This window comes from Liolophura sinensis, chromosome 2 (assembly GCF_032854445.1).
Source record: "Liolophura sinensis isolate JHLJ2023 chromosome 2, CUHK_Ljap_v2, whole genome shotgun sequence".
Taxonomy (NCBI): domain Eukaryota; kingdom Metazoa; phylum Mollusca; class Polyplacophora; order Chitonida; family Chitonidae; genus Liolophura; species Liolophura sinensis.
This window is the reverse complement of record NC_088296.1, coordinates 3,051,858-3,079,176: the sequence shown is the minus strand read 5'-3', so window position 1 is coordinate 3,079,176 and position 27,319 is coordinate 3,051,858. Positions and strand designations below refer to the sequence as shown.

General features: G+C 40.1%; 1 protein-coding gene across 3 annotated transcripts; it reads left to right on the top strand.

The window, feature by feature from the left end:
• The first annotated feature begins 106 nt into the window (after positions 1-106).
• On the top strand, positions 107-25,602 carry LOC135462845 (tight junction protein ZO-1-like). 3 transcript variants are annotated; one of them, XR_010443500.1, is made up of 9 exons: positions 107-287; positions 1,024-1,438; positions 11,784-12,008; positions 14,297-14,449; positions 18,227-18,324; positions 18,546-18,656; positions 19,893-20,036; positions 20,612-22,746; positions 22,829-25,602. XR_010443500.1 is itself a non-coding variant. In XM_064740130.1 (8 exons), the coding sequence occupies exons 2-8, from the start codon at positions 1,371-1,373 to the stop codon at positions 20,716-20,718; spliced, it is 906 nt and encodes a 301-aa protein (XP_064596200.1). In that variant the 5' UTR covers positions 107-287; positions 1,024-1,370; the 3' UTR covers positions 20,719-25,602. The 3 variants fall into 3 exon arrangements, 2 of the variants coding, with proteins under 2 accessions (XP_064596200.1, XP_064596201.1); XM_064740130.1 differs by having other exon boundaries at positions 20,612-25,602; XM_064740131.1 differs by lacking the exon at positions 14,297-14,449 and having other exon boundaries at positions 20,612-25,602.
• Positions 25,603-27,319: the final 1,717 nt, after the last annotated feature.

The following is a 27,319-nucleotide window of genomic DNA, read 5'->3' as shown; positions in this document are numbered from 1 at the left end:
CATTCAGAAATGCGCGTACAAGATGCTTTTCAATAGCGTCGTTGTGTTCATTTGTTGCCTTTGGCAGTAGTTTGACACCAACCCCATTTTGTGTTCCAGAGGGAGGACCCTCTACGGCCTCGCATCAGTCCCAACAAGCCTTCCCAGCATGCCCCAATGAAGCCCGTTCTGGAGGTTGACCCGCCAGTGAGGAGGAAGGAGCCGCCTCCAGTCCCACCCAAAAACTACACGCTGGCTGAGAGAGGGGTGGAGCCTGACGAGTACAAAATGAGGAACTACGAAAACAGGTACAGCACGCAGAATCATATATTACTGAAGTTACACGCGGAATCATCCCCATGGACCATATTTCACCTAAGTTTTGGCGTGTAAAATATCCACTGAACATGGGATGGGATGTGATCAACCTGTAGATGGTCATGGGTTTTCCCCCGGGCTCTGTCCTGTTTCCTCCCACCGTAATGCTGTCATATAAGTGATATATTCTTGAACTTGGTGTAAAACACTAGTCAAATAAGATAAATAAATGAAATATCCATAAAATATAACCACTTTCTCAGTATGTACTACGGATATTTTCTGCATACATTTGTTTGATTCTGATGCATTCATAATACCCTATACAAATGTAGCCCACAGAAGAGGGGTTTGTAAGTTTGATAAGTTTCTAACTAGAAATACTTAGCAATGGGGATGTCATAGCCATGGCATATTTGTACTTGTTTATTTCATTATTTTAAGAGTAAAGTGGCAGAAGTGTTTATAAAACTTCAAAGAAAAAGATAGTATAGTGTTGGAAGAGGTGTAGATCACAAAAACCGGGTTATTTTGTTTTTAAGTTTTTAGATTTATGTTTAACGTAGTGTTATCAGGGTACACTTCATTATCTTCTTTTCAATGTCTTATTTTTAACTTTTCCAAATTGTACACACCAAAACAGCTGGAAAAAGTTGTCAGTATTATAAGTTGTTTATGGGTTGAAAACAACGTCAAATAAAACTTTCGTCTTGATGTATTTTTCAGTGGCTACACGGGTAGACATCCGCGTATGGAGGGACGCTATCAACGGTTGCCCGGCGACCAAGATCATTATCGCCATAGCAATGGGGAGGCACAGAGACATGATCCATTATTGACACGGTCTGTTTCCGTGACAATGAACGGCCCCAGAGACTTTAATCATGCTCCACTTGAAAGGCAGCGATCTGACGGTTACGCTGGTCGTTACCGTAGCAACGGAGAATTGGACCGAAGTGACACCTACGGCGCTGTGAATTACGTGGCGGATCGCTACAGTAGGGAGAGTCTGTACGACAAACCACCGCCTCCGCGGTCATACAATCACAAAAAAATACTCGCCGCCGAGGGAAATGGATCAGGCCTCATCTGGATACTCGGTGCAGGACTCCGGATATCCCAATTCCATGGATCCACCAAGGTGAGGTTTCCTGCATGAGATCGTGCGTTATCCATTACGCTCATACTAACCTCCCATGGAGACTGCGCGTCATGGCAACCCACAGCCTAAGGCCACGCCTCTTAAGCTTCGCCTATCAGCCCACTAAGGCATATTTTGCCGGCAAATAAAAGGGATGGTAGAAACTTTCTGACGGTGATGATGGTACATAATTCATAATTGGTAACCTCATGACCACCTTGAGAAAAGTGTGATCCATTATGCCTACAGGATAACAGTTACACAGGGTGAAGTTTTGGTTGGAGGCTAAAAGACCTGAGCCAATGGGTTGCCAGCAAATGGCTGATGGTGAGAGCCAATGAAATGAAACCTGCAGTGGCCTACCTCTACTCAGATTTCTATTGGCTTCTTACACATTCCATTAACCTGCCTATGGCAGTAGTGCTTATGATAACACAGATAGTGCAATTGTAAATAGCGTTGCTGATTTTAAAACATGCTGCTATTAATATGATGTAGTTTATTTTTGTTCCCCCCGAATGCACCATTCCTACATGTTACATTCGCATGATGTTTGACCCTGTTGTTGTTGATGGTGCATTTCTTGTGTCATTCCATTGCATTCTGTGTCCTTAGAATGACATTGAGCATGGGCATGAGACATTCAACATTGGCCTTGTTTATTGTTGCAAGCCAAATTTACTGAAGAAAAAAACCCCCAACTTTCGTGCTGTTTTGATGAGCATGGTATTGTGACAGAATCCTGTGCATGGTGTGTGTCCGTTCACCCTTTGAGGACAAAAAAACAAGAGTTGTCTCCCTTTGCCATTTTTTAAAATAAATTTTTAAACAGAAATATTCTGGACAGTCTCTTTTTCTATTCATGACATTCATGCAATATCCTAATAAATCGTCTCCCCTTATTTATTCTCACACGGCATGTCATGTTTTGTAGTGTTCGTTTGTACATGTACAGTTTTTGAACAGATTTGTTACGAGACTCAGGCGATTTGTTTTATTCTGTTTGTTTTTTCTGGTGTGCATTAGCCTGGTGCAGTATACATGGTAACTATGGTGACAGATCCCTTTCCAAATTCTGTGAAAGTGTTTTTTAATAGTTTAGCACCTGTAGCTTATTTTTTGTCTCAAGAAAAATTGGGCTCATTATAAGCATTATTGCTCCAAAGTTTTCTTTCAGACAAGTCAATTTGGGCTTAGATTTTCCCTCTAAAATCTCAAGGTGTTTCTGTTTTTACACTGTCTGGGAAGAAAAATACAATTTTACGCACATTTTTACTTTTGATATTTTGGATTAATTTTTTTTTATATTTTTTGTGAAGTATTGTTGCATTAGGGGGAAAGTTTACAAATGTTGCAGTATCGGTGTTTCATGTTGTTGCAGTTGTATGCCATACTTATCCAACAAATGTTGTGCAAAGTGTTCCAAACTGTTGGCACTAGTTTGTACAGTTCTCAACCATTTCCATGTAAGTTTGACCTCGCAGCATAGTTTATGTAGACGACCTGTTGTGTGACCTTTATGATGTTTTCTTGTTGAACTTTTATATCTTGAAATGTTTAACAGGACTAGTTTTTACCTAAAAAGAAAGATGGAATAAAGTGCAACATTTTCCAACAACATATACTTTTGTCTGTGTGTTTTTTTTTTATTAGTTCTTTTTTTTTTTGTTTTACTTAAACTTGCCCTGAGAATGAACTGTATCCCAGAATCCTCCTGCATGACCTTCAATAACCTTGGGCATGTCACCATGGTTACCATGCGAATTTGCTTCTAGGCAATGAATGCTGGATTTTACCATTAAGGTATTGCCAAGTGAGAAATTAGTAACTTTTAGCTCAGTCATAATAATAGTGTACAGTCGTATGCTTGGTCTTGGTACGCATGTGTCATGATGATCTGAATGAGATTGATTGATTGGTTGATTGACTATTGAACTGTGCATAAAACTCCAGAGTGCCTTATGCCTTTGCTGACAAGCTAGATAGCAGTATGCTGAGTTTTTCATGACAGCATTTTAAATACACAAACCAGCCCAAATAGCATTTTCCATTAATAGATCAACCAGTGCCCACAGCATTGTGGTCAGATCACACAACCCACTCAACATTATGGTCAGATCACACAACCCACTCAACATTATGGCCAGATCAACCAGTGCCCACAGCATTGTGGTCAGATCACACAACCCACTCAACTTTGTGGTCAGATCACACAACCCACTCAACATTGTGGTCAGATCACACAACCCACTCAACATTGTGGTCAGATCACACAACCCACTCAACATTGTGGTCAGATCACACAACCCACTCAACATTGTGGTCAGATCACACAACCCACTCAACATTGTGGTCAGATCACACAACCCACTCAACATTATGGTCAGATCACACAACCCACTCAACATTATGGTCAGATCACACAACCCACTCAACATTATGGCCAGATCAACCAGTGCCCACAGCATTGTGGTCAGATCACACAACCCACTCAACTTTGTGGTCAGATCACACAACCCACTCAACATTGTGGTCAGATCACACAACCCACTCAACATTGTGGTCAGATCACACAACCCACTCAACATTGTGGTCAGATCACACAACCCACTCAACATTGTGGTCAGATCACACAACCCACTCAACATTGTGGTCAGATCACACAACCCACTCAACATTATGGTCAGATCACACAACCCACTCAACATTGTGGTCAGATCACACAACCCACTCAACATTGTGGTCAGATCACACAACCCACTCAACATTATGGTCAGATCACACAACCCACTCAACATTATGGTCAGATCACACAACCCACTCAACATTATGGTCAGATCACACAACCCACTCAACATTGTGGTCAGATCACACAACCCACTCAACATTGTGGTCAGATCACACAACCCACTCAACATTGTGGTCAGATCACACAACCCACTCAACATTATGGTCAGATCACACAACCCACTCAACATTATGGTCAGATCACACAACCCACTCAACATTGTGGTCAGATCACACAACCCACTCAACATTGTGGTCAGATCACACAACCCACTCAACATTATGGTCAGATCACACAACCCACTCAACATTGTGGTCAGATCACACAACCCACTCAACATTATGGTCAGATCACACAACCCACTCAACATTATGGTCAGATCACACAACCCACTCAACATTATGGTCAGATCACACAACCCACTCAACATTATGGTCAGATCACACAACCCACTCAACATTGTGGTCAGATCACACAACCCACTCAACATTGTGGTCAGATCACACAACCCACTCAACATTATGGTCAGATCACACAACCCACTCAACATTATGGTCAGATCACACAACCCACTCAACATTGTGGTCAGATCACACAACCCACTCAACATTATGGTCAGATCACACAACCCACTCAACATTATGGTCAGATCACACAACCCACTCAACATTGTGGTCAGATCACACAACCCACTCAACATTATGGCCAGATCAACCAGTCCACACAACATTATGGTCAGATCAACCAATCCACACAGCAGTATAGTTAGATCAGCCAGTCCACACAGCATTATGGTCAGATCACACAACCCACTCAACATTATGGTCAGATCACACAACCCACTCAACTTTGTGGTCAGATCACACAACCCACTCAACATTATGGTCAGATCACACAACCCACTCAACATTGTGGTCAGATCACACAACCCACTCAACATTATGGTCAGATCACACAACCCACTCAACATTATGGTCAGATCACACAACCCACTCAACATTATGGTCAGATCACACAACCCACTCAACATTATGGTCAGATCACACAACCCACTCAACATTGTGGTCAGATCACACAACCCACTCAACATTATGGTCAGATCACACAACCCACTCAACATTGTGGTCAGATCACACAACCAACTCAACATTATGGCCAGATCAACCAGTCCACACAGTATTATGGTCAGATCAACCAATCCACACAGTATTATGGTCAGATCAACCAGTCCACACAACATTATGGCCAGATCAACCAGTCCACACAACATTATGGCCAGATCAACCAGTCCACACAGCATTGTGGTCAGATCACACAACCAACTCAACATTATGGCCAGATCAACCAGTCCACACAGCATTGTGGTCAGATCACACAACCCACTCAACATTATGGCCAGATAAACCAGTCCACACAGTATTATGGTCAGATCAACCAGTCCACACAGCAGTATAGTTAGATCAGCCAGTACACACAGCATTATGGTCAGATCAACCAGTCCACACAACATTATGGTCAGATCAACCAATCCACACAGTAATATGGTCAGATCAACCAATCCACACAGTATTATGGTCAGATCAACCAGTCCACACCACATTATGGTCAGATCAACCAGTCCACACAGCAGTATAGTTAGATCAGCCAGTCCACACAGCATTATGGTCAGATCAACCAGTCCACACAACATTATGGTCAGATCAACCAATCCACACAGTATTATGGTCAGATCAACCAATCCACACAGTATTATGGTCAGATCAACCAGTCCACACAACATTATGGTCAGATCAACCAGTCCACACAGCAGTATGGTCAGATCAACCAATCCACACAGCAGTATGGTCAGAGCAAACACTCCACACAGCAGTATGGTCAGATCAACCAGTCCACACCGCAGTATGGTCAGATCAACCAGTACACACAGTATTATGGTCAGATCAGCCAGTCCACACAGCATTATGGTCAGATCAACCAATCCACACAACATTATGGTCAGATCAACCAGTCCACACAGCAATACGGTCAGATCAACCAATCCACACAACATTATGGTCAGATCAACCAGTCCACACAGCAATATGGTCAGATCAACCAGTCCACACAACATTATGGTCAGATCAACCAGTCCAAACAGCAGTATGGTCAGATCAGCCAATCCACACAGCAGTATGGTCAGATCAGCCAATCCACACAACATTATGGTCAGAGCAAACACTCCACACAGCAGTATGGTCAGATCAACCAGTCCATTATGGTCAGATTAAAGCTTACTAGGGCTACAGTCTGCAGTGTATCTGTACTAAGGATGATGTCCATTGTGGTTGCTGTACTAGGGCTACAGTCAGCAGTGTAGCTGTATTCGGAATGCAGTCAGCAATGTGGCTGTATTTGGAATGCAGTCAGCAATGTGGCTGTATAAGGGATGCTGTCCATCAAGGCAGGATCACTGTGCATCGGTGGGGCTGTGAATGCTGTCAATCAAACATTGCCAGGCAGTGTAGCTGCCCTACAGATGAAGCCGTTAAATACAGCTGTATTGGAGATGTAGCCAATTGGTGCAGATGTATCATGGAGTAAAGATGTCCATCTTTATTGTGATACATGTATAAATGTGATATTCCAGTTCTACTACATACTGCTACCTTAATTAGCAGGTCGTTAGGGTGACTGTATGTATCTTAGATAATGACCTGCACAAGAACATACATGCATGAACTTAAAATTTTAGTGGAGTAAAACGTAATTACCCTAATTTCTCAAGCTTTTTCAAACTTTCTGTGCAATTTATGCACATTTTGAATTCAATTTTGCAGACAAGACAACGTTGGTTGGATGGACTAGTTTCAGGGGTTCACCAAAAGTATGATTTTATGAATCTATGCAGCATAATGTCTTCAGAATAGGCTTAAATAAACACCTTGCAGACATGTGAGAAGTTTGAAGAAATACAGCATACAGATTTATTAGATTGCAGTTTATCACCACACTTATGGATTTTTCACTTGTACGTTGACTGTACTTACGTATACAGGTAGATACATGCACTCGTACAGGTAGATACATGTACTCATACTGGTAAATACGTGCACTCATACAGGTAGATACATACACTCATACAGGTGGGTACGTGTACTCATACAGGTAGATACGTGCTCTCATACAGGTAAATACGTGCACTCATACAGGTAGATACATGTACTCATACAGGTAGATATGTGCTCTCATACAGGTAGATACATGAACTCATACAAGTAGATACGTGCACTCATACAGGTAGATACGTACACTCATACAGGTAGATACGTACACTCATACAGGGGGTATGTGCACTCATACAGGTAGATATGTACACTCGTACAGGTGGATACGTGCTTTCATACAGGTAGCTACATACACTCATACAGGTAGATACATGTACTCATACAGGTAGATACGTGCTCTCATACAGGGAGATACATACACTCATACAGGTGGGTACGTGCACTCATACTGATAGATATGTACACTCGTACAAGTAGATACATGCACTCAAAAAGGTGGTTATGTGAACTCATACAGGTAGATATGTACACTCATACAAGGGGTACGTGCAATCATACAGGTAGATATGTACACTCATAAAGGGGGTACGTGCACTCACACAGGTAGATACGTACACTCGTACAGGTAGATACATGTACTCATACAGGGGGTATGTGCACTCATACAGGTAGATATGTACACTCGTACAGGAGGATATGTGCTTTCATACAGGTAGATACATACACTCATACAGGTGGGTATGTGCACTCATACAGGTAGATACATGTACTCATACAGGTAGATACGTGCTCTCATACAGGGAGATACATACACTCATACAGGTGGGTACGTGCACTCATACTGATAGATATGTACACTCGTACAAGTAGATACATGCACTCAAAAAGGTGGTTATGTGCACTCATACAGGTAGATATGTACACTCATACAGGTGGGTACGTGCACTCATACAGGTAGGTATGTACACTCATACAGGGGGTACATACACTCATACAGGTAGATATGTACACTCATACAGGTGGATATGTTCACTCCTACAGGTAGATATGTGCTCTCATACAGGTAGATATGTACACTCATACAGGTGGGTATGTGCACTTATACAGGTAGATACGTATACTCGTACAGGTGGGTATGTACACTCATACAGGTAGATACATACACTCGTACAGGTGGGTACGTGCACTCATAGATGTGGGTATGTACACTCATGCAGGTAGATACATGGACGCATACACGTAGATACGTGCACTCATACAGGGGGTACGTACACTCATACAGGTAGATACGTGCACTCATACAGGTGGGTACATGCACTCATACAGGTAGATACATACACTCATACAAGTAGATACGTACATTCATACAGGTGGGTACGCGCACTAATACAGGTGGGCATATGCACTCATCCAGGTGGGTACGTACATTCATACAGGTAGATATGTGCACTCATACAGGTAGATACGTGCACTCCTACAGGTAGATAGTGCTCTCCTACAGGTAGATACATACACTCATACAGGTAGATGCGTCCACTCATACAGGTGGGTATGTACACTCATACAGGCGGGTATGTACACTCATACAGGTAGATACGTGCACTCCTACAGGTAGATAGTGCACTCTTACAGGTAGATTACGTGCACTCCTACAGGTAGATACGTGCTCTCCTACAGGTAGATACATACACTCATACAGGTAGATGCGTCCACTCATACAGGTGGGTATGTACACTCATACAGGCGGGTATGTACACTCATACAGGTAGATACGTGCACTCCTACAGGTAGATACGTGCAGTCCTACAGATAGATACGTGCATTCATACAGGTAGATACGTACACTCATACAGGGTAGATACGTACACTCCTACAGGTAGATACGTGCCCCCTACAGGTAGATATGTGCTCTCCTACAGATAGATACGTGCACTCATACAGGTAGGTACGTCCACTCATACAGGTAGATACGTCCACTCATACAGGTGGGTACGCACACTCATACAGGTAGATACGTGCACTCCTACAGGTAGATACATGTACTCATACAGGTAAGATATGTACACTCATACAGGTAGATACATACACTCATACAGGTAGATACGTACACTCATACAGGTGGATACCTGTACCCTAATTCCTCATTCTTTTCCCATATGAAAGCAACTTTCAGTGTGATTTAAACAATTTCAGAGATAAAACTTACGTTGGTTGGGGTTGGCAAATTTCAGGAATACACAGGAAGTGACAAAAGTGTTCACAGAGTAATGGTCCAGAATATGCTTGAATCAATGACTTGCAAACATGCAAAAAGGTTGAAGAATTATAGTACATTCAAGTACAATGTTAAGTCTTTGTAGCTGATATGCCAATTTGTAACGTACATTTATATACAACCCAATAAACTGCACTTCTCATGTTGACTTGAATGTGACCTGCTGAAGAAATATAAATGAGTCATTTAGGTCAGTAATTACCTTAATTACACCTTAATTACACCTTAATTACCTTACATTTACCTTAATTTCCTCAACCTTTTCGCATACGAAAGCGCAACTTGCAGTGCAAGTTATGCATGTTTTAAATTTGATATTTGAGAACTACATTTGGTTGGATTGGGCGAATGTCAGGGCTTTACTAAAAGTATAAGTTGGTCAGTCTACACAGTATAGCGCCCACAGAATTTGCTTGAAAAAAAAAAAAAAAAACACCTTGCAAACATGCAAACATTCAGGTCACAAACTCACTTCTCATTTTGATGGCGAAATAGAAATGTTTTCCCAGCTACTTGCAATTCCTGTCTTACAGACCCGAAGAAACCAAAGCTGTGCCCATAAAACATGAACCGGTCCAGTTCAAATTTTGAATCATATCGGAAGCTTATCACCCCCAGGGTTTTACGGCACCCGCCCCGCTGACCCACTGGGTGCTGACACTGATTACTGGTAAATAGTTCACTGCAACCAGAGCTCACATAGGGTGGAGGGGGTGATGGGGTGGACAGTCTATCTGCTTGGGGTGGCTGGGAATGCCCTTCCTTTCCAAGTCACCTTTCAGGGCCCAGCTTCACCAAGATGTCGTACATGTACAGCAATTGCACAAATAGGACAATGGTACGGTAAAAGTGACGTGCCTAAATATCATACAACAAATGTAAGATAAAATATATATTGTACGTCGCTTTGTGAAACTGGGCCCAGCTTCTCTGCTCTTTGTGTAGTTAGGACTATTGGTTTAGCAGATGATAAACTGAAATATGTCATGGCCCATGGTGTGGGTGTCTACTTCTTGTACAAAACCCTAATATACCAGGTTGTCATTCTCTCAACCTTAAGATTTCTCTATGTTTGACAGGATACATTTTCCTGGTTATGTTTCAACTCTTACATGCTGTAGATGAGATTCGTATTATATCAAATTCTTGGAACCTGTGTGAGAAACTGCTGTTGAGGTTATGATTCGAAGATAAATATATGTTGTAGTTGTACTTAATGGTGATGGTGTGGGAAGGTCTGTCAACAACTTGCAGAAGGTCGTGGGTTTTCTCCCATCATAATGCTTGTGGTTGTCAGATATGTGAAATATTCTTGAGTAAGGCATAAAACATAAAAAAATCAGTTAAAAATTTCTACTTTGTAACCGTACCATGTGATGTAGTTTTGCGGTGGTGTGATTTTCCAAGTCATGGTTTGTTCTCCAAATAAAAATTTTGGCAACTTTTTAAGAGCCTCTGTAGACATTCAAGCCTCTGTAGACACGATCCACACTGATCACACACATGTATATGTCTCTCTGATGTATCAGTATTATGAACGTTCAGGATCTCTGTGAATGTGATTGTGATTCGTGCACGGTATAGACCCAGGCATTGTCATCAGATGTGCAAGCTACTTTGTTGTACCTGGTACTTGGTTTTGGAAGTTTGGCCCCAGGGTGGTAGATGTGGGTTGTGGCATGGTATCTAGGACACTGCTGCATGTTGTTTGGTGTCTGTGAAGTTGGTTATTTGGTTTCTATGTGTTGGTGTGTTGTGTATACATTACCCCAGCATAATGCCTCTTTGTATGCTTCCTGCATGTGAATCACTTTAGCATGTCTTCCCACATCTTAAGTTCCCTGCATGCCGTACAATTTATACAACCATTAAGACAACCTTAACCACCCAAAAAATGGTCCTGCATGTTTTAAAAAAATCAATAGCAGAACTGGACAAAATTTAACAGTTGTATTTCTTTAAGCTGAAGCTGAAGATTTGTAAATTGGTTCAAATGGCTGTTTTGATATATTTTTCCTAATTGTTTCATTTTAAAGACAGTATACATGCAAAGAAAAGGCAATAATGTTTTAGTTTTCGTTTTTCCTCTTTAACTTGATGTTTAAGAATGTTTAAAGTGGGTTAAATTGCTTTAAAGGAATATGTATATGTGTGTTTTTGTAGTAATAAATATGTTCTCATATTAAACACAAATTAGCTTTTTGAATTGAACTGAGACAATGGACTTGTATCCTATAGGGATATGACCCAGGTTAATATTGCCAAAGAGATCAAAACATTACAAAATGGCGCCCCACCTACTGAGACTCCGCCTCTCCAGAATGGCACCCATCTTCAGGGCCCTCCCAGAGAAGATGGTAGAGAGCCTCAGGAAGTGCTTTCGAAACTTACAGCAGAATTTCAGGAGACTTTTCCACTTTCGGGAAGAAAGAGTCCTCGACCTAACCATACAAAAACAGACAGGTGAGTTTTGACCTGTGAACAGGTGGGTGTTTGCCTGTGACCAGGTAATGGGTGTTTTTGTCTGTGTGCCTTGTCCAGTCCTTGTGTCTAGAAATATTTGTGGTTAGGAATTGTCAGGTGTTATGTCAAAAATATCCAGTCTTTGGACATAATGTTTTCTGGATTGTCATTTCTTACAAATGTTGGATATTTTTCTAAAATTTCTGTGAACATGAGCTTTGGATCGGCATTTTGGGGGGTTTCTAGAAATCTAAGCTTTTTGGTCTTGAGGGCTATGGCATGTTGAGAAATATGAGGGTTTGGCACATGGAGTCTTTGTTGGAATATGAGGTCCAGGTCCAGGCTCTGTCACATGTTTAAATGATGAGAGTTAAGCTACAGGACTACAATGTTCATGTCCAGCTCAAAGCCAGGACATGCTGTTATTTGACATGGAACTCACTCACGGACTACGAATTTGAACTTTGATATGGAATTCATGCCTGGAATATCCATTGTTTGCCCGGCATCATTGAAAACTGATGACCGCTTCTCTCTTGTGTGTTACCAGCTTTATTTCTTATTTGTATAATTTCTTACATACCTTTGTCTTCGGGAGTTAGTGTTAAACGTTGTTGTGGAAATGGATCTTGCGATCGACTTGGAACGCCCTTTACGGACTACGAATGGTATAGGAATGTCGGACTTGACGCTTATATTTAAAACCCCTGTTGCGGCATACCAGTGACTTCAAAAATGGAACTTGTTGATGTCTTGCTTAGTTCTTAGCACTGAGAAGTGAGAGCAAGGAAAACAGGACTGGTTGGCCAGGTGTCATGAGGTGTCATGTCTGGTGTCCTTGGCATGATATTTCGGTGGCGGTAGACTTTGGGAGTATGAACCCACCCTGTCGCAAGACTATATGTACACACACCTAATGACCCCTATCCGTCACTATGACTGAAAATTATCAAATAAAACCCCAAGCACACAAACATACATGTACAGTAGCCATGGAATTGTCAGCTCAGTATGACATCTTTGGCATTATGGGAGTTTTGCAGTTGCAGACTCTCTGGAAATATGAATGTTCTGGAGTAGGTAAATGCTGGTGGAATGGTCAGCATTGTGGGAATTTCAGACCCATAGGAGTTTGCGCTCCATGGATTGTCAATCTCCATAGATCATGAAATGTCCATATATTTCTGTAAGGCCAGTTATCAGTTTGCTGACATTTTCAGTTTTACATTTATTACTAACATTATTAATGGCTGAGAATTTGTAAGTGGCTGTGTATGAAGATGAAGATAAGGTATCAATATAGCACGTCAGATTCTGGAAGCATTCATGAAATGTCAGGAGGGAATTTGTTACTGTTGTACACTGTGTTTTCCAAACTCAGAAACTGGAGTGCATTAATTGTAAAAACAAAGGGCATTTCATCATGCTTATCATCGTTGTAACTCAGGGGCATGTACATGTTAATACTCTTTATTTCATTTCATGTCATTTTATGTATGTCCCTGTGTTCTTAACCTGTAAGTGCCTGTTCTCTTTCCTTTTTTTTGTGGATGTCTGAATAATTTGGAACACAATTTATGCACCTTGAAATTGAAAACTGTATTGGCTCTATGTTGGGACTTCGAGTGTCTCGAACTCTGCTGAAAACAAACATGATGAACAGATACATTGAAGGTTGAAGATTGATTAAAAATATAAAAAAAAGCCTATTAAGGATTTTAGTTTAATAGGCCAGCACGGCCAGTATGTTTTCAAGGGGAAAATCAAATTAGCTTAAATTGTGTTGAAATATGTCTGTTAAGTAAATACACGGAAAGTGAGTGAAACCAGGTCACATCCTTTGTTTCTGTGTGATTGTGAGGTGAAAGGAACTGTGAAATGACTTTTCACAAACAGAATATTACGTGGTTGCTACATATGTAAGAACTTTGCTCGATCCTTACACAAACAAAGGGATTCAGAAGGTTGAACATATTCAACTATTTTTCACAATATTTTGACATGCGAATTCAGTCATTGCGGTCATTGAAAGCTATCTTGGTTCTGTACATTTAGAGATTTATGATGTGGAATTTTTTTTTCCCGAACAAAAATTTGAGCAAGATATAGGGCCTACTCTTTTGCAAGTTGTGCTTTAAGGTGATTTGCTAATTAACAAAGGCTAATTAAAATCATGTAACAAAGCTACACTTCTCTTTATTTGCCTGATTTTGTCTTTGCTTGCTTGGTTTTCAGTTCTCTCTGCATTTTATTTTCTATGTGCTCTATCTATGATTTGCTGTCTACAGTCATGTGACTCCATCCATCATCCAATCAGAATCATTTGACCTGCATTCAGCAGTGAAGACAGACTCTAATTGTGATAGGTCAGGGGAACAGGATACAGATGGCGCCACTTCAGAAAGTGTGTCAACCCCTGAGACTGTGGTTCATGTAGATGGGTAAGGTGCTGTAGAATTGAGGTGAACAACTTTAGTCATATGGGCATTGTTTGTTTAGAAATCCACACTGAGGTTGTAAGTTTTTGAGCTACCTGCACAACCTGTATCTGTCATGCCATTATTGTTAGTTAGATCACCACAATATGGCTGCAATATAACTAATGTGCCGTTAAGCCATAATCAATTATTCATTGATATAGTTACAGGAGTTCTTGTATGCATTGTAGTTAGAAATTAGCAGTTCAAAGTATAGAGGACAACTGACCCTGGGTGCTTTTGCATTTCTGACAGGTTTACCTTAGATCACAAAAGTGATGAGCCATATAGTTTAATTCCCATATACATGTAGTTTGCATGAAAAGTAGGCTTAGATGCTCAGTTAGAAATTTACCAACATATTTATTTGATTTGGTATTCAATGTCCTATTCAAAACAAGAATGAATTTGCAGTAACTGCAAGACATTCTGCAAAGAGTTCATTGCGTGCTGTCTAGACTTTTGTCTGACATGTTAAAAGATACCGGAGGATGTTATAACGTTCACCTACCGACCCATATTAAAAGATAAAATTAAAAAACTAGACAGACCAATCAACTTGGAAACAGATGATCCAACGAACAGAGAGACGTGATGACAGAATGAGAGATAGAACGACTTACACAGCTGTTTATGTCAGCAACAAATTTTATAGGTTTTAAACTGAGCAGATCCATCTTTGGAAACCGCTGGACAAGGCCAGGTACCTGACAGACTTACCAACTTGAATACATGTGAACATGTGAGCATGTGAACATGCCACCAAGGCTGACCTATTAAAACCTAGACATTATAACACATGAATATACTAGTAGTTATTCCCATTGTTTTTTTTATGGCACACACTTAATCTATGCAGCAACTGTCTCTGAGTACAATTTAAATGTTTAGTTTTTCTAACCATTTTGCTGTATAACTCCTAACCCATGTGCATCAGTTAAGCAGTATAAGAATGTGACCATGTATTACCAGGGGACATAACTCAACACAATTCTCTTGCGTTAGATTCCTTATTTAAGCAGTTTACCAGTAGTAGTTACATAATTTCCAAGCAAAGAATTATTCATCCATGTGGACAAGTAGTTTCAAGTAAGACGCATTTCAGTCGTGAAAGGCTTCACATGTAGAATACCCTAATTCTTCAACCTTTTCAACCACTTATTATTATTATTATTTGGGATTGTTCTGAGAGAACTGTGGGATATAGAGAACTGGCATCATTTTGATAATAATTGTTTGCTTAAAATCATGTGAATAAAAGTGCTCTAGTGCTTGAAAATGTTAAAGGTTTACAATAACAATGAAGTTTGTGACTGTGAATTTCATTGATATAAATAGATCTTTGCATATCCATGTGTTTAAAGCTTGGCATACCTATACGCTATGGCTTTTAATGGGAAGGGGTGCATGTTGCATCGAGCAGTATTCACCCAGTTATCATGCTTGGCAGATGAAATGTGCACATCTGTATAGTTTTGTATTTTTAGATATTGTCTTTAATTCAGAAATGTGTGTTCTGTACAATAACGTATGTGTGAGAGTTCCTTGGTTCTCCAGAATAAAGTATGTGTTAGAGTTCCAAGGTTGTACAGATTAAAGTATGTGTTAGAGTTCCAAGGTTGTACAGATTAAAGTATGTGTTAGAGTTCCAAGGTTGTACAGATTAAAGTATGTATTAGAGTTCCAAGGTTGTACAGATTAAAGCATGATAGCATTCCTTATTTGAAGAGACATAATTTGTGTTACAGGGTTTTGGTAGATTTTCCAGATATTAAAGCATATGGACATTCTAACACGGTAGCATTCTGAAATAAAAAGAGATGGCATTCTAGAATAAACTGACATGACATTCAGAATGAAGTGAGATATAATTAAGATATACAGGATGGAGAAAAAAACCCACAGCAGCAGAATCCTGGTTTATGCAGGAATGCAATATAATTAAGGCATACAGCATGGATACTAGCAAACCAGAGCAGTGGTGACAGTGTAATAGCTGGGAAATGGTCACATGTGTCCTGTGAAATACGACCTCTTGTCAGTTTACCTCAGTTAGCATTCTTGGATAAAGTCAGATTGCATTGTAGAGTAAGGTGTAATGACATTGTAGAATAAAGTGATGTGGCACCTAGGATAAAGTCAGATGGCAGTCTAGGATAAAGTCAGATGACATTGTACAGTAAGGTCAGATGGCATTCAAAGATAAAGTCAGATGGCATCCTAGGGGATAAAGTCAGATGGCGTCCTGGGATGAAGTCCGATGGCATTCTAAAATAATGTGTGATGGCATTGTAGAATAGAGTGATATTCTAGAATAAAGTAAGTTAACATTCTAGAATAATGTGTGATGGCATTCTAGAATAGAGTGATATTCTAGGATTAAGTAAGTTAACATTCTAGAATAATGTGTGATGGCATTGTAGAATAGAGTGATATTCTAGGATAAAATTAGATAACATTCTAGAATAAAGTGTGATGGCATTCTAGAATAGAGTGATATTCTAGGATAAAGTAAGTTAACATTCTAGAATAATGTGTGATGGCATTGTAGAATAGAGTGATATTCTAGGATTAAGTAAGTTAACATTCTAGAATAATGTGTGATGGCATTCTAGAATAGAGTGATATTCTAGGATAAAGTAAGTTAACATTCTAGAATAAAGTGAAATGGCATTGTAGAATAGAGTGATATTCTAGGATAAAGTTAGATAACATTCTAGAATAATGTGTGATGGCATTCTAGAATAGAGTGATATTCTAGGATAAAGTAAGTTAACATTCTAGAATAATGTGTGATGGCATTCTAGAATAATGTGTGATGGCATTCTAGAATAGAGTGATATTCTAGGATAAAGTCAGATAACATTCTAGAATAAAGTGAAATGGCATTGTAGAATAGAGTGATATTCTAGGATAAAGTAAGTTAACATTCTAGAATAATGTGTGATGGCATTCTAGAATAGAGTGATATTCTAGGATAAAGTTAGATAACATTCTAGAATAAAGTGAAATGGCATTGTAGAATAGAGTGATATTCTAGGATAAAGTAAGTTAACATTCTAGAATAATGTGTGATGGCATTCTAGAATAGAGTGATATTCTAGGATAAAATTAGATAACATTCTAGAATAAAGTGAAATGGCATTGTAGAATAGAGTGATATTCTAGGATAAAGTAAGTTAACATTCTAGAATAATGTGTGATGGCATTCTAGAATAGAGTGATATTCTAGGATAAAGTTAGATAACATTCTAGAATAAAGTGAAATGGCATTGTAGAATAGAGTGATATTCTAGGATAAAGTTAGATAACATTCTAGAATAAAGTGAAATGGCATTGTAGAATGAAGTGAGATGGCATTTTAATGATAAATGAGGTGATATTTTAGGATGAAGTCTGAGGACATTGTAGAGTGACTTGAGGCTGTACTCTAGAATACATCCGGTAGTAATTTATGTACTGTGATTCATCTAAGCTTAACCTGCAAAAGGCCTTAAAGTGATACTTCTGATGTCAACACTTAAAGTTTTCAGAGACCAGTAAGAAATTCAACAAATCTCACAAAACCCCTTAAGTGACCCTGTACTAAAAATTGACTAATCAAACAAAATGCTTGACATTTGGTCATACCTGTCAAAGCCCTGTGACCTGTCATATGGTTACCTTTTTGTGACATTGATGATTCTCTCATACCTGTCTAAGCCCTTTGACCTGTGATGTTAACCTTGTTTCCTATCCCAGGTTTGATGACTCTGATGTTGGTGAGAATCACACTGTGGTGGCCACAGCCCGTGGCGTTTTCGATCACACAGGTGGGACACTGGAGTCCAGGGAAACAGGTGAGTACATGTAAGCCTGGAAATGAAGGTTGTTAAGTAGAGTAGAATACATTGGCTGTTTACTTGTGCAATCCACTTGCTAATGGAATCCTAAGCACTTACAGTTTCACATTGCCACTGCTCAAATGAAAACATGTGGGAACACACCTGAGCATGCAACCCGGTCACAAGCACCACACATTGTGTTGTCAGCATTTGTATGTGCAATTTACCTCTTACAGGTGTGAGTATCGTTATCCCAGAAGGTGCGATACAGAAAGGTGTGCGGCAGGAATTGTACTTCAAGGTGTGCAAAGACAGCAGCATTCTGCCCCCGCTAGATAAAGACAAAGGTGAGTGAGAGGTGACAAAGAGAAAGGTGAATCTATGGTGAATTTTGAGTCAGGTAGTGCTGCAGACAGCAGCATTCTGTCCCAGATAGCAGGTGAACAATTCCCAGCTCAGACTGTTCTACAGAGCCTTGGTAACAGCAGGTGAACAATTCCCAGCTCTGACTGTTCTAAAGAGCTTTGGTAACAGCAGGTGAACAATTCCCAGCTCTGACTGTCCTAAAGAGCCTTGGTAACAGCGGGTGAACAATTCCCAGCTCTGACTGTTCCAAACAGCCTTGGTTACAGCAGGTGAACAATTCCCAGCTCTGATTGTTCTGCAGAACCTTGGTAACAGCGGGTGAACAATTCCCAGCTCTGACTGTCCTAAAGAGCATTGGTAGCAGCAGGTGAACAATTCCCAGCTCTGACTGTTCTAAAGAGCCTTGGTAACAGCGGGTGAACAATTCCCAGCTCTGACTGCCCTAAAGAGCCTTGATAACAGCGGGTGAACAATTCCCAGCTCTGATTGTCCTAAAGAGCCTTGGTAACAGCGGGTGAACAATTCCCAGCTCTGACTGTTCTAAAGAGCCTTGGTAACAGCAGGTGAACAATTCCCAGCTCTGACTGTTCTAAAGAGCCTTGGTAACAGCGGGTGAACAATTCCCAGCTCTGACTGTTCTAAAGAGCATTGGTAATAGCGGGTGAACAATTCCCAGCTCTGACTGTTCTAAAGAGCTTCGGTAACAGCAGGTGAACAATTCCCAGCTCTGACTGTTCTAAAGAGCCTTGGTAACAGCAGGTGAACAATTCCCAGCTCTGACTGTCCTAAAAAGCCTTGGTAACAGCGGATGAACAATTCCCAGCTCTGACTGTTCTAAAGAGCTTCGGTAACAGCAGGTGAACAATTCCCAGCTCTGGCTGTTCTAAAGAGCTTCGGTAACAGCAGGTGAACAATTCCCAGCTCTGACTGTTCTAAAGAGCTTCGGTAACAGTAGGTGAACAATTCTTGAGTGTGGCATTTGGCAACAATCGATCAATCAGTTTGTCATTCCCTGCAATCTGGAAAAGTTAATGAATATTGAATATCTTTTTATGCAAATACATCTGTGTATTTTTTGGTACAGTGTTGAAATTTGTATATTCAGGGTAGATCGCAGCAATATGACTTCAGTAATGCTGTATTATCATGTAATATTGCTGGTAATCATTGATTCATTCAAGGTAGAAATTTCATTTTTTTTCTTAACGACCTTTCAGGTGAGACGCTACTCAGCCCCCTGGTGATGTGTGGACCTCATGGACTGAAGTTTGCTAAGCCTGTAGAACTAAGACTACCCCACTGTGCTTCTGTGAACCCGGACAGCTGGTCCTTTGCCCTCAAGTCAAGCGATTCCCCTACAGGTCAGAAACAATGACAGCACTGACTAGAATCTTTATGTAGTGTTAAATTCTTGTAATGTGAATACAGTCCTAAAAGTATGATTGTAAGCGTGCACAAATTCTACTGCTGAATAAATCAACCAAGACCAGCCCAGGTTTTGAACCTCAGCCCACAGCAATGTGAGTTGTGTTGCATATAATCAAAGTAATGCAAGCTTACAGTAATGTCTCAACCACTCTTTGTAGTGGTGAGAAACCTTCCCTTACTCAATTTCTAGAATAACCCTCTCTCATTATATTTGGGGCCGTGGTTAATGAGGTATTTTCGGCACTCCTACATCTGTTTGAAGATCACTTTTTTCCATATGCTTGGGATTCTCAGTCAGTAAAACCCTAAAGGTCGCCCAGTGTAGGGACAGAACACTTGAAATAATGAGCTCAGCTTGCTTTTGGGTGATGGTGGTACTGCAATTCTATGACAAACTCCAGTTTTCACCAAAAATAAAATTATCAGTCATCATAGAAGTGCAAAGATTTTGAGTAAGTCAAGTAATAAAATACTGAGTCCATCATTCTGTGACTCTTATTTTTTTCAGGTCACCCGACTCAGTGGCAGAACATGGCTTTAGCAGGACTAGATGGAGCTGTGGCCCCAGGCAGGGTAGGGAAGAACAGTGTCTCTGTGCTGGTGGATCACTTCTGAACTTCCTGGATGAAGACCTTCATGTAACATCACACCAAATGCATGTGATCACGAGACCAAAGACACAATATGGCAGAATGCCAGTTAAGGCTAGGAAGACCATATCATGCTAGCTTCAGTGGCTTTGCCCAGCTTCCGTTCTCATTCTGAATAGGGACAACACGGTGTTGACACTCCAGGACCCAGATCTACTGGCTTTGTACATGCCCCTGTCACATTGTGAATAGGGACAACACGGTGTTGACACTTCAGGAGATGACACAGATCTACTGGCTTTGTACATGCCCCTGTCACATTGTGAATAGGGACAACACGGTGTTGACACTTCAGGAGATGACACAGATCTACTGGCTTTGTACATGCTCCTGCCACATTGTGAATAGGGACAACACAGTGTTGACACTCCAGAACACAGATTTACTGGCTTTGTACATGCTCCTGTCACATTGTGAATAGGGACAACACAGTGTTGACACTTCAGGACATGACACAGGACTCGTGGCTTTGTACATCCTCCGGTCACATTGTGAATATAGAGAGCCAATATGGTGTTGACACTCCAGAACATAATACGGCTGAATCTTTGTTTCAGTCCGTATCAAAACATCTGCTACCATCTGACTTTTCCATTGTTACATCAAGATTGCAAGCAACATTTAACATATGAAAAGTATCTTTTTCTATTTCGTTTTGTTATGCTGTCTCAATATCAGGGACGCGAATTTCTCAAATGTCTCAAAAACATCTCGAAAAGTTGTAGATGTAAGTGCCGAGTGAATTGTGGAGGTTGTTGAGTTATTGAGTTGATGTTTCTGCAAGTCTTCGAGAAATTGAGTGAATATTAATGGGACTGTAGAGTTATCAAATTGCTGTTATGGAGATCATTGAGTCAATTCAAAGAGGGCAGTCTCAGTAGACCTTATGGTACTGTTACATAAGGTTACCTGCACTCTAAACTTGGTACACAGTTTTCGTGGCGATAATCTTATATCTTCTATCTCTCTCTCAAAGCACCTGCAGGTGTGCTGAGAGTTTCGTAGTGTAACAAGATTAGTAAACCCATGTTCAGTCAGCAAGAACATGGGAGATGTTGAGGTAGTTGTGGTATTAGAATCATGGTACACCAGTAAAATCATGACAAGTACATGTCCTTCAGACTTCAAAGATGAAAAACCAGTGAGACTGTGTCAAAATTGAAATTGAAGTGACTTCAGAAGCAAGGTAAAACTGAAATATTTGTGAAATTTTAAGAGGGAGTTTGTCACTTTTTGTTTTTGCTATTAAGTAAAATCTTATCAGTAACATGGAAGCAGCCTGTAATTTATGGGTTGCCAGATGGAATTCAAAAAACTAAATAACGGGTGTTTTGATTAGGTACACACTAGTAGTTGAGAGGTCATGTTTTATAAAACCACAAAGTCTTAAACTTGAATTCAGCAGTATTGTTAGCCTTTTAAAATGTACACTGTTGCTGATAGATGTTACATTAGACCAGGGGTTTTTGTACTGCCAAATTTTGATAAAAATTTTGTGCTATTTATAGCTGAATTGAAGTATTGGTGCATTGTTGAGGATTATGGATAGCAAAATGAAGTGCTCAGAAGGCTCTGCATGTGGAGTGTCCAAAATCATCCAGCTCTGCCTACTTGCAATAAGGGAATGTCCAAAACCATCCAGCTCTGCCTACTTGCAGAAAGCGAGTGTCCAAAATCATCCAGCTCTGCCTACTTGCAATAAGGGAATGTCCAAAACCATCCAGCTCTGCCTACTTGCAGAAAGGGAGTGTCCAAAATCATCCAGCTCTTCCTACTTGCAGAAAGGGAGTGTCCAAAATCATCCAGCTCTTCCTACTTGCAATAAGGGAATGTCCAAAACCATCCAGCTCTGCCTACTTTCAGCATGGGAGTGTCCAAAATCATCCAGCTCTGCCTACCTGCAGTAAGGGAGTGTCCAAAGCCATCCAGCTCTGCCTACTTGCAGTAAGGGAACGTCCAGAATCATCCAGCTCTGCCTACTTGCAGTAAGGAGGTGTCCAAAATCATCCAGCTCTGCCTACTTGCAGTAAGGAGGTGTCCAAAATCATCCAGCTCTGTCTACTTGCAGTAAGGAGGTGTCCAGAAGAGTCCATTTTCAGCAGTTTAATCCATGAAATGGAGTGTCAGATTGAATATGCCATTATGGTATTCAGTTGTGCAAATCAGTTATAGAGCAGTGTGTGAATCTCTCAGGCATATCTTTTGTACAAATACATGCTCTGTATTATATGGTCTCCTTTGTGGTGTCCAGTTATGTCTCATACTTGGTCCGCATCAAACTTTCGAGGGCCTTGTGTAGAAAGTGTCTTATAGCTGAATCAAGGTGTCCAAGGAGTCTGCTGCATGTATTTTCCAGGTATATAAGACCGCTGTACTGAAATACTGGGTATCCGAATGAGTCTTGTAGCTGAATCTGGGTGTCCAAGCGAGCCCAAAATCATCCATGTAGCTGAATTCGGATGTCCAAATAAGTCAAATATCGCATACATGTAGCTGAATCAGGAATGATGAGTATCAGACTGACAGACCACATGGACACCACTATGGTGACACTACCCCAGTCTATCTTACTTGCCTCATTCAGTTCAGTTTTTTACACGCCTATGTCCACCATGGCTGTAGCCAGGTGTGTGACAACGTACATTAACCTGTAAAGGTGTTTTCGGCAAATCTCACCTATGAATGTGCAACTATCAGTGTAAGTGGTATTTCTTTTTCTTCCAAAGATATTTGAAAATATCCTAATTATAATTTGTATGCAGATTTTCTAAATGTATATCTAAAAATGATATGGCTATTTGTATATAAAATACTTCATGCGTGTCTATTGTACTCAATACAATATTGTATTGTCAGGGGTGCTGTTTATTAAGGTATAGGGTGGCTGTAGCAATGGTAATATAATGGTCAGTCTGTGACCCCACCCCACAAGCACCCCCCACCCCTCCCCACCCTCTTCTAGCATGACCAGTGCTCATCACCATGTGTTATATAGATGTAGGTATGACCAGAACGTACTGTAAATCAAAACACAAATGTCCGTATTACAGTTATTATGTATTATGTAGATATGTTGTACAGTGTAGTAATTTTTTTTAACAATAGTATAAGTATACACGTAGTCTGTCTAGTATTAGTCGCCAACTGAAGGCGACTTTCCACCAAGAAATCATTAACCTTCAGATGTTTCAATGTAGGCGATGATTCAAACATGCACTGTGACACTTGTGAAGGTTCGATGTTGGTTTGTACAAAAACTACAAATTCTTACTCAATGTTTTTTTTTTTTTTTTTTTTTTCAACACAAGCTCAATCAGGCAAAGGTGACTATGAGATTATCTACGTGTAGAATGTTTATGGGCATGTGCTAGAGCTATCGCAAATTGTCAGGGCTTATTTTTTATATTACATGCACCAGTAGTTAAAATTTGTTAGTTTTACGATGACATAGTAAATGATGCCCCTTGAACTCCACAAATGTACCCTCAAACTCCATAAATGTACTGTCAAACTTTTGTTGTCTGTGGAGGATAGGTGTGTCTAAGGACTCCTTCCCTGTATATTCTTGAGTATGGCGTAAAACTCAAACCAAATAAATAAAGAAATCAATCAGAACTTGCTTGTTTTAGCATTTCTGCAGCTGGTGAAAATAGAAATTGTCTAAAAGACCATAGCGAGTTACGTCCAGAAAATGGTTTGTGTTCATTCGTCTGGCTAAAAGTGAGATGGATATTGTTGACGGCATAACTGCCTGTTCTTCTGTCTTTCACTTGTACCAGAATTCAGCAATGAATCGAGGGGAGGATTATTAAGTTGAGATTTGAAATATTATGGAACATGTTGTCAAGTTTTAATTTAGTGTGTCTTCATTTCAGTATATTACTTACAAAAAAATAAGCAAGGAACGGCAAAGCTATTTCTGGTTATGTGTTCAGTCATGGGCAATCGGTGATGTGTTTAGTTTGTCATGGCCAATCGGTTATGTGTTCAGTTTGTCAAAGCCAATTGGTTACGTGTCCAGTTTGTCATGGCCAGTTGGTTATGTGTTCAGTTTGTCATGGCAAATTGGTGATTTGTTTAGTTTGTCATGGCCAATTGGTTATGTGTTCAGTTTGTCATGGGCAGTTGGTTATGTGTTCAGTTTGTCATGGCCATTTGATTATGTGTGCAGTTTGTCATGGCCAATTCACTCAAGATTAACCGTCTCCTTGTTACAGAGATGATGTGCCAGTGATGGACATTTTAGCTGTCTGTTTTACACCTTTCGTAGAAGTTTATCAGTCATTTTAAGAGCATATGTCAATGAAAGACAATTTTTGATCTTTTAGCAGTTAGTCAGGGAACAGTTGTTTGTCATTTTTTTTATACGAGTTGAATAATCACTGTTACGTTTCAAGATTACGTGTCATTTTGGGGCATTTTAGCTTTTTTTGCAGTTTGTAATAACAAATACCATGAATGACCAGTAATTTCCTCCACGCCTAAGCTGCTAATCTTTCCAGATTCAGAGAGTTTTAGTGATTTTAAAAAAGATTTTCTCAGGTTTGTTTGGAAAGTGTTAGTCTCAGCTCTGAAGGTAATATCTTAGGACATTTATTTGCCTCCAAAGATGCATTTTGTTGGGCGAAATTTTAGGTCATTTGGGGTACTTGAAGTTCAAAGTCACTAAAAAATCCTGTCAGTTTGATACCTGGGCTCTGGTAGTCCTTTGAGTAATCACAGGTAATTTGTTAGTTGCAGGTAATAATCGTCAATTTCATCATGTATTTTAAATCATGTAAAGAAAAAAGGAGCAGAAAACAAATTACTTTGTTTATATGTAAATTCATCACATAAAATACTGTTTTCAATACAATCTCTGATGTGTGTTTTTGATTTGTCTGGGTTTTAGCTAAGTGGGCCTCTCTGTTCATGTATAGACGTTAAATGAGAACTCCCGGGAGAGAATTCTACTATTACATGCTGATCTGATATGATTTTGGCATGTAAAGAAAATCCACACTAAAAGGTGGGGTTGCCTTTATAGCCAAAATGGTGACATCGTATCATAGCTACATCAATTTTACTGTGTTGTATTAAGCCAGTGTTTACGAAGAAGTGAGTTCTTTTCTCAACTTTACCTATGGGTACCTCCAGTGTTCAAACACAATGACCAGCCAGTGTTTACTAAGAAGTGAGTTCTTTTCTCAACTTTACCTACTGGTACCTCCAGTGTTCAAACACAATGACCAGCCAGTGTTTACTAAGAAGTGAGTTCTTTTCTCAACTTTACCTATGGGTACCTCCAGTGTTCAAACACAATGACCAGCCAGTGTTTACTAAGAAGTGAGTTCTTTTCTCAACTTTACCTACGGGTACCTCCAGTGTTCAAACACAATGACCAGCCAGTGTTTACTAAGAAGTGAGTTCTTTTCTCAACTTTACCTATGGGTACCTCCAGTGTTCAAACACAATGACCAGCCAGTGTTTACTAAGAAGTGAGTTATTTTCTCAACTTTATCTACGGGTACCTCCAGTGTTCAAACACAATGACCAGCCAGTGTTTACTAAGAAGTCAGTTCTTTTCTCAACTTTACCTATGGGTACCTCCAGTGTTCAAACACAATGACCAGCCAGTGTTTAGTAAGAAGTGAGTTCTTTTCTCAACTTTACCTATGGGTACCTCCAGTGTTCAAACACAATGACCAGCCAGTGTTTACTAAGAAGTGAGTTCTTTTCTCAACTTTACCTATGGGTACCTCCAGCCCTGCTACAAGAAGACACAGTATTTATGTACACACACTTGAAAGCTAATTTATTAGTCTACACAGAATAATGTCTTCAGAATATGCTTTAATAACACCTTGCAAACATATGAAAAGGTAGAATTACAGTACATATTTTGGATGAGAAGTGGTCTTCCAATGAGTTCTAGACAAACAACCCATTTTATTCACTTGGATCTGGCCCATGACCTGCTTCCACACAGTTAAGAGATAGATTGGTAGGAAAGCTCACGAGTTTTTGCATCACATACAGCACTGTTGTCACAGCTCTGGTTTAATGCATCGCCTATGGCAATGTTGTCACAGCTCTGGTTTTATGCATCGACTATAGCAATGTTGTCACAGCTCTGGTTTTCTGCATTGCCTATGGCAATGTTGTCACAGCTCTGGATTTATGCATCCCTATAGCACTGTTGTCACAACTCTGGTTTTATGCATCGCTATAGCACTGTTGTCACAGCTCTGGTTTTCTGCATTGCCTATAGCAATGTTGTCACAGCTCTGGTTTTATGCATCGACTATAGCAATGTTGTCACAGCTCTGGTTTTATGCACCGACTATAGCAATGTTGTCACAGCTCTGGTTTTATGCATTGCCTATAGCAATGTTGTCACAGCTCTGGTTTTATGCATCGCTATAGCAATGTTGTCACAGCTCTAGTTTTATGCATCGACTATGGCAATGTTGTCACAGCTCTGGTTTTCTGCATTGCCTATGACAATGTTGTCACAGCTCTGGTTTATGCATCGCCTATAGCAATGTTGTCATAGCTCTGGTTTTATGCATCGCTATAGCAATGTT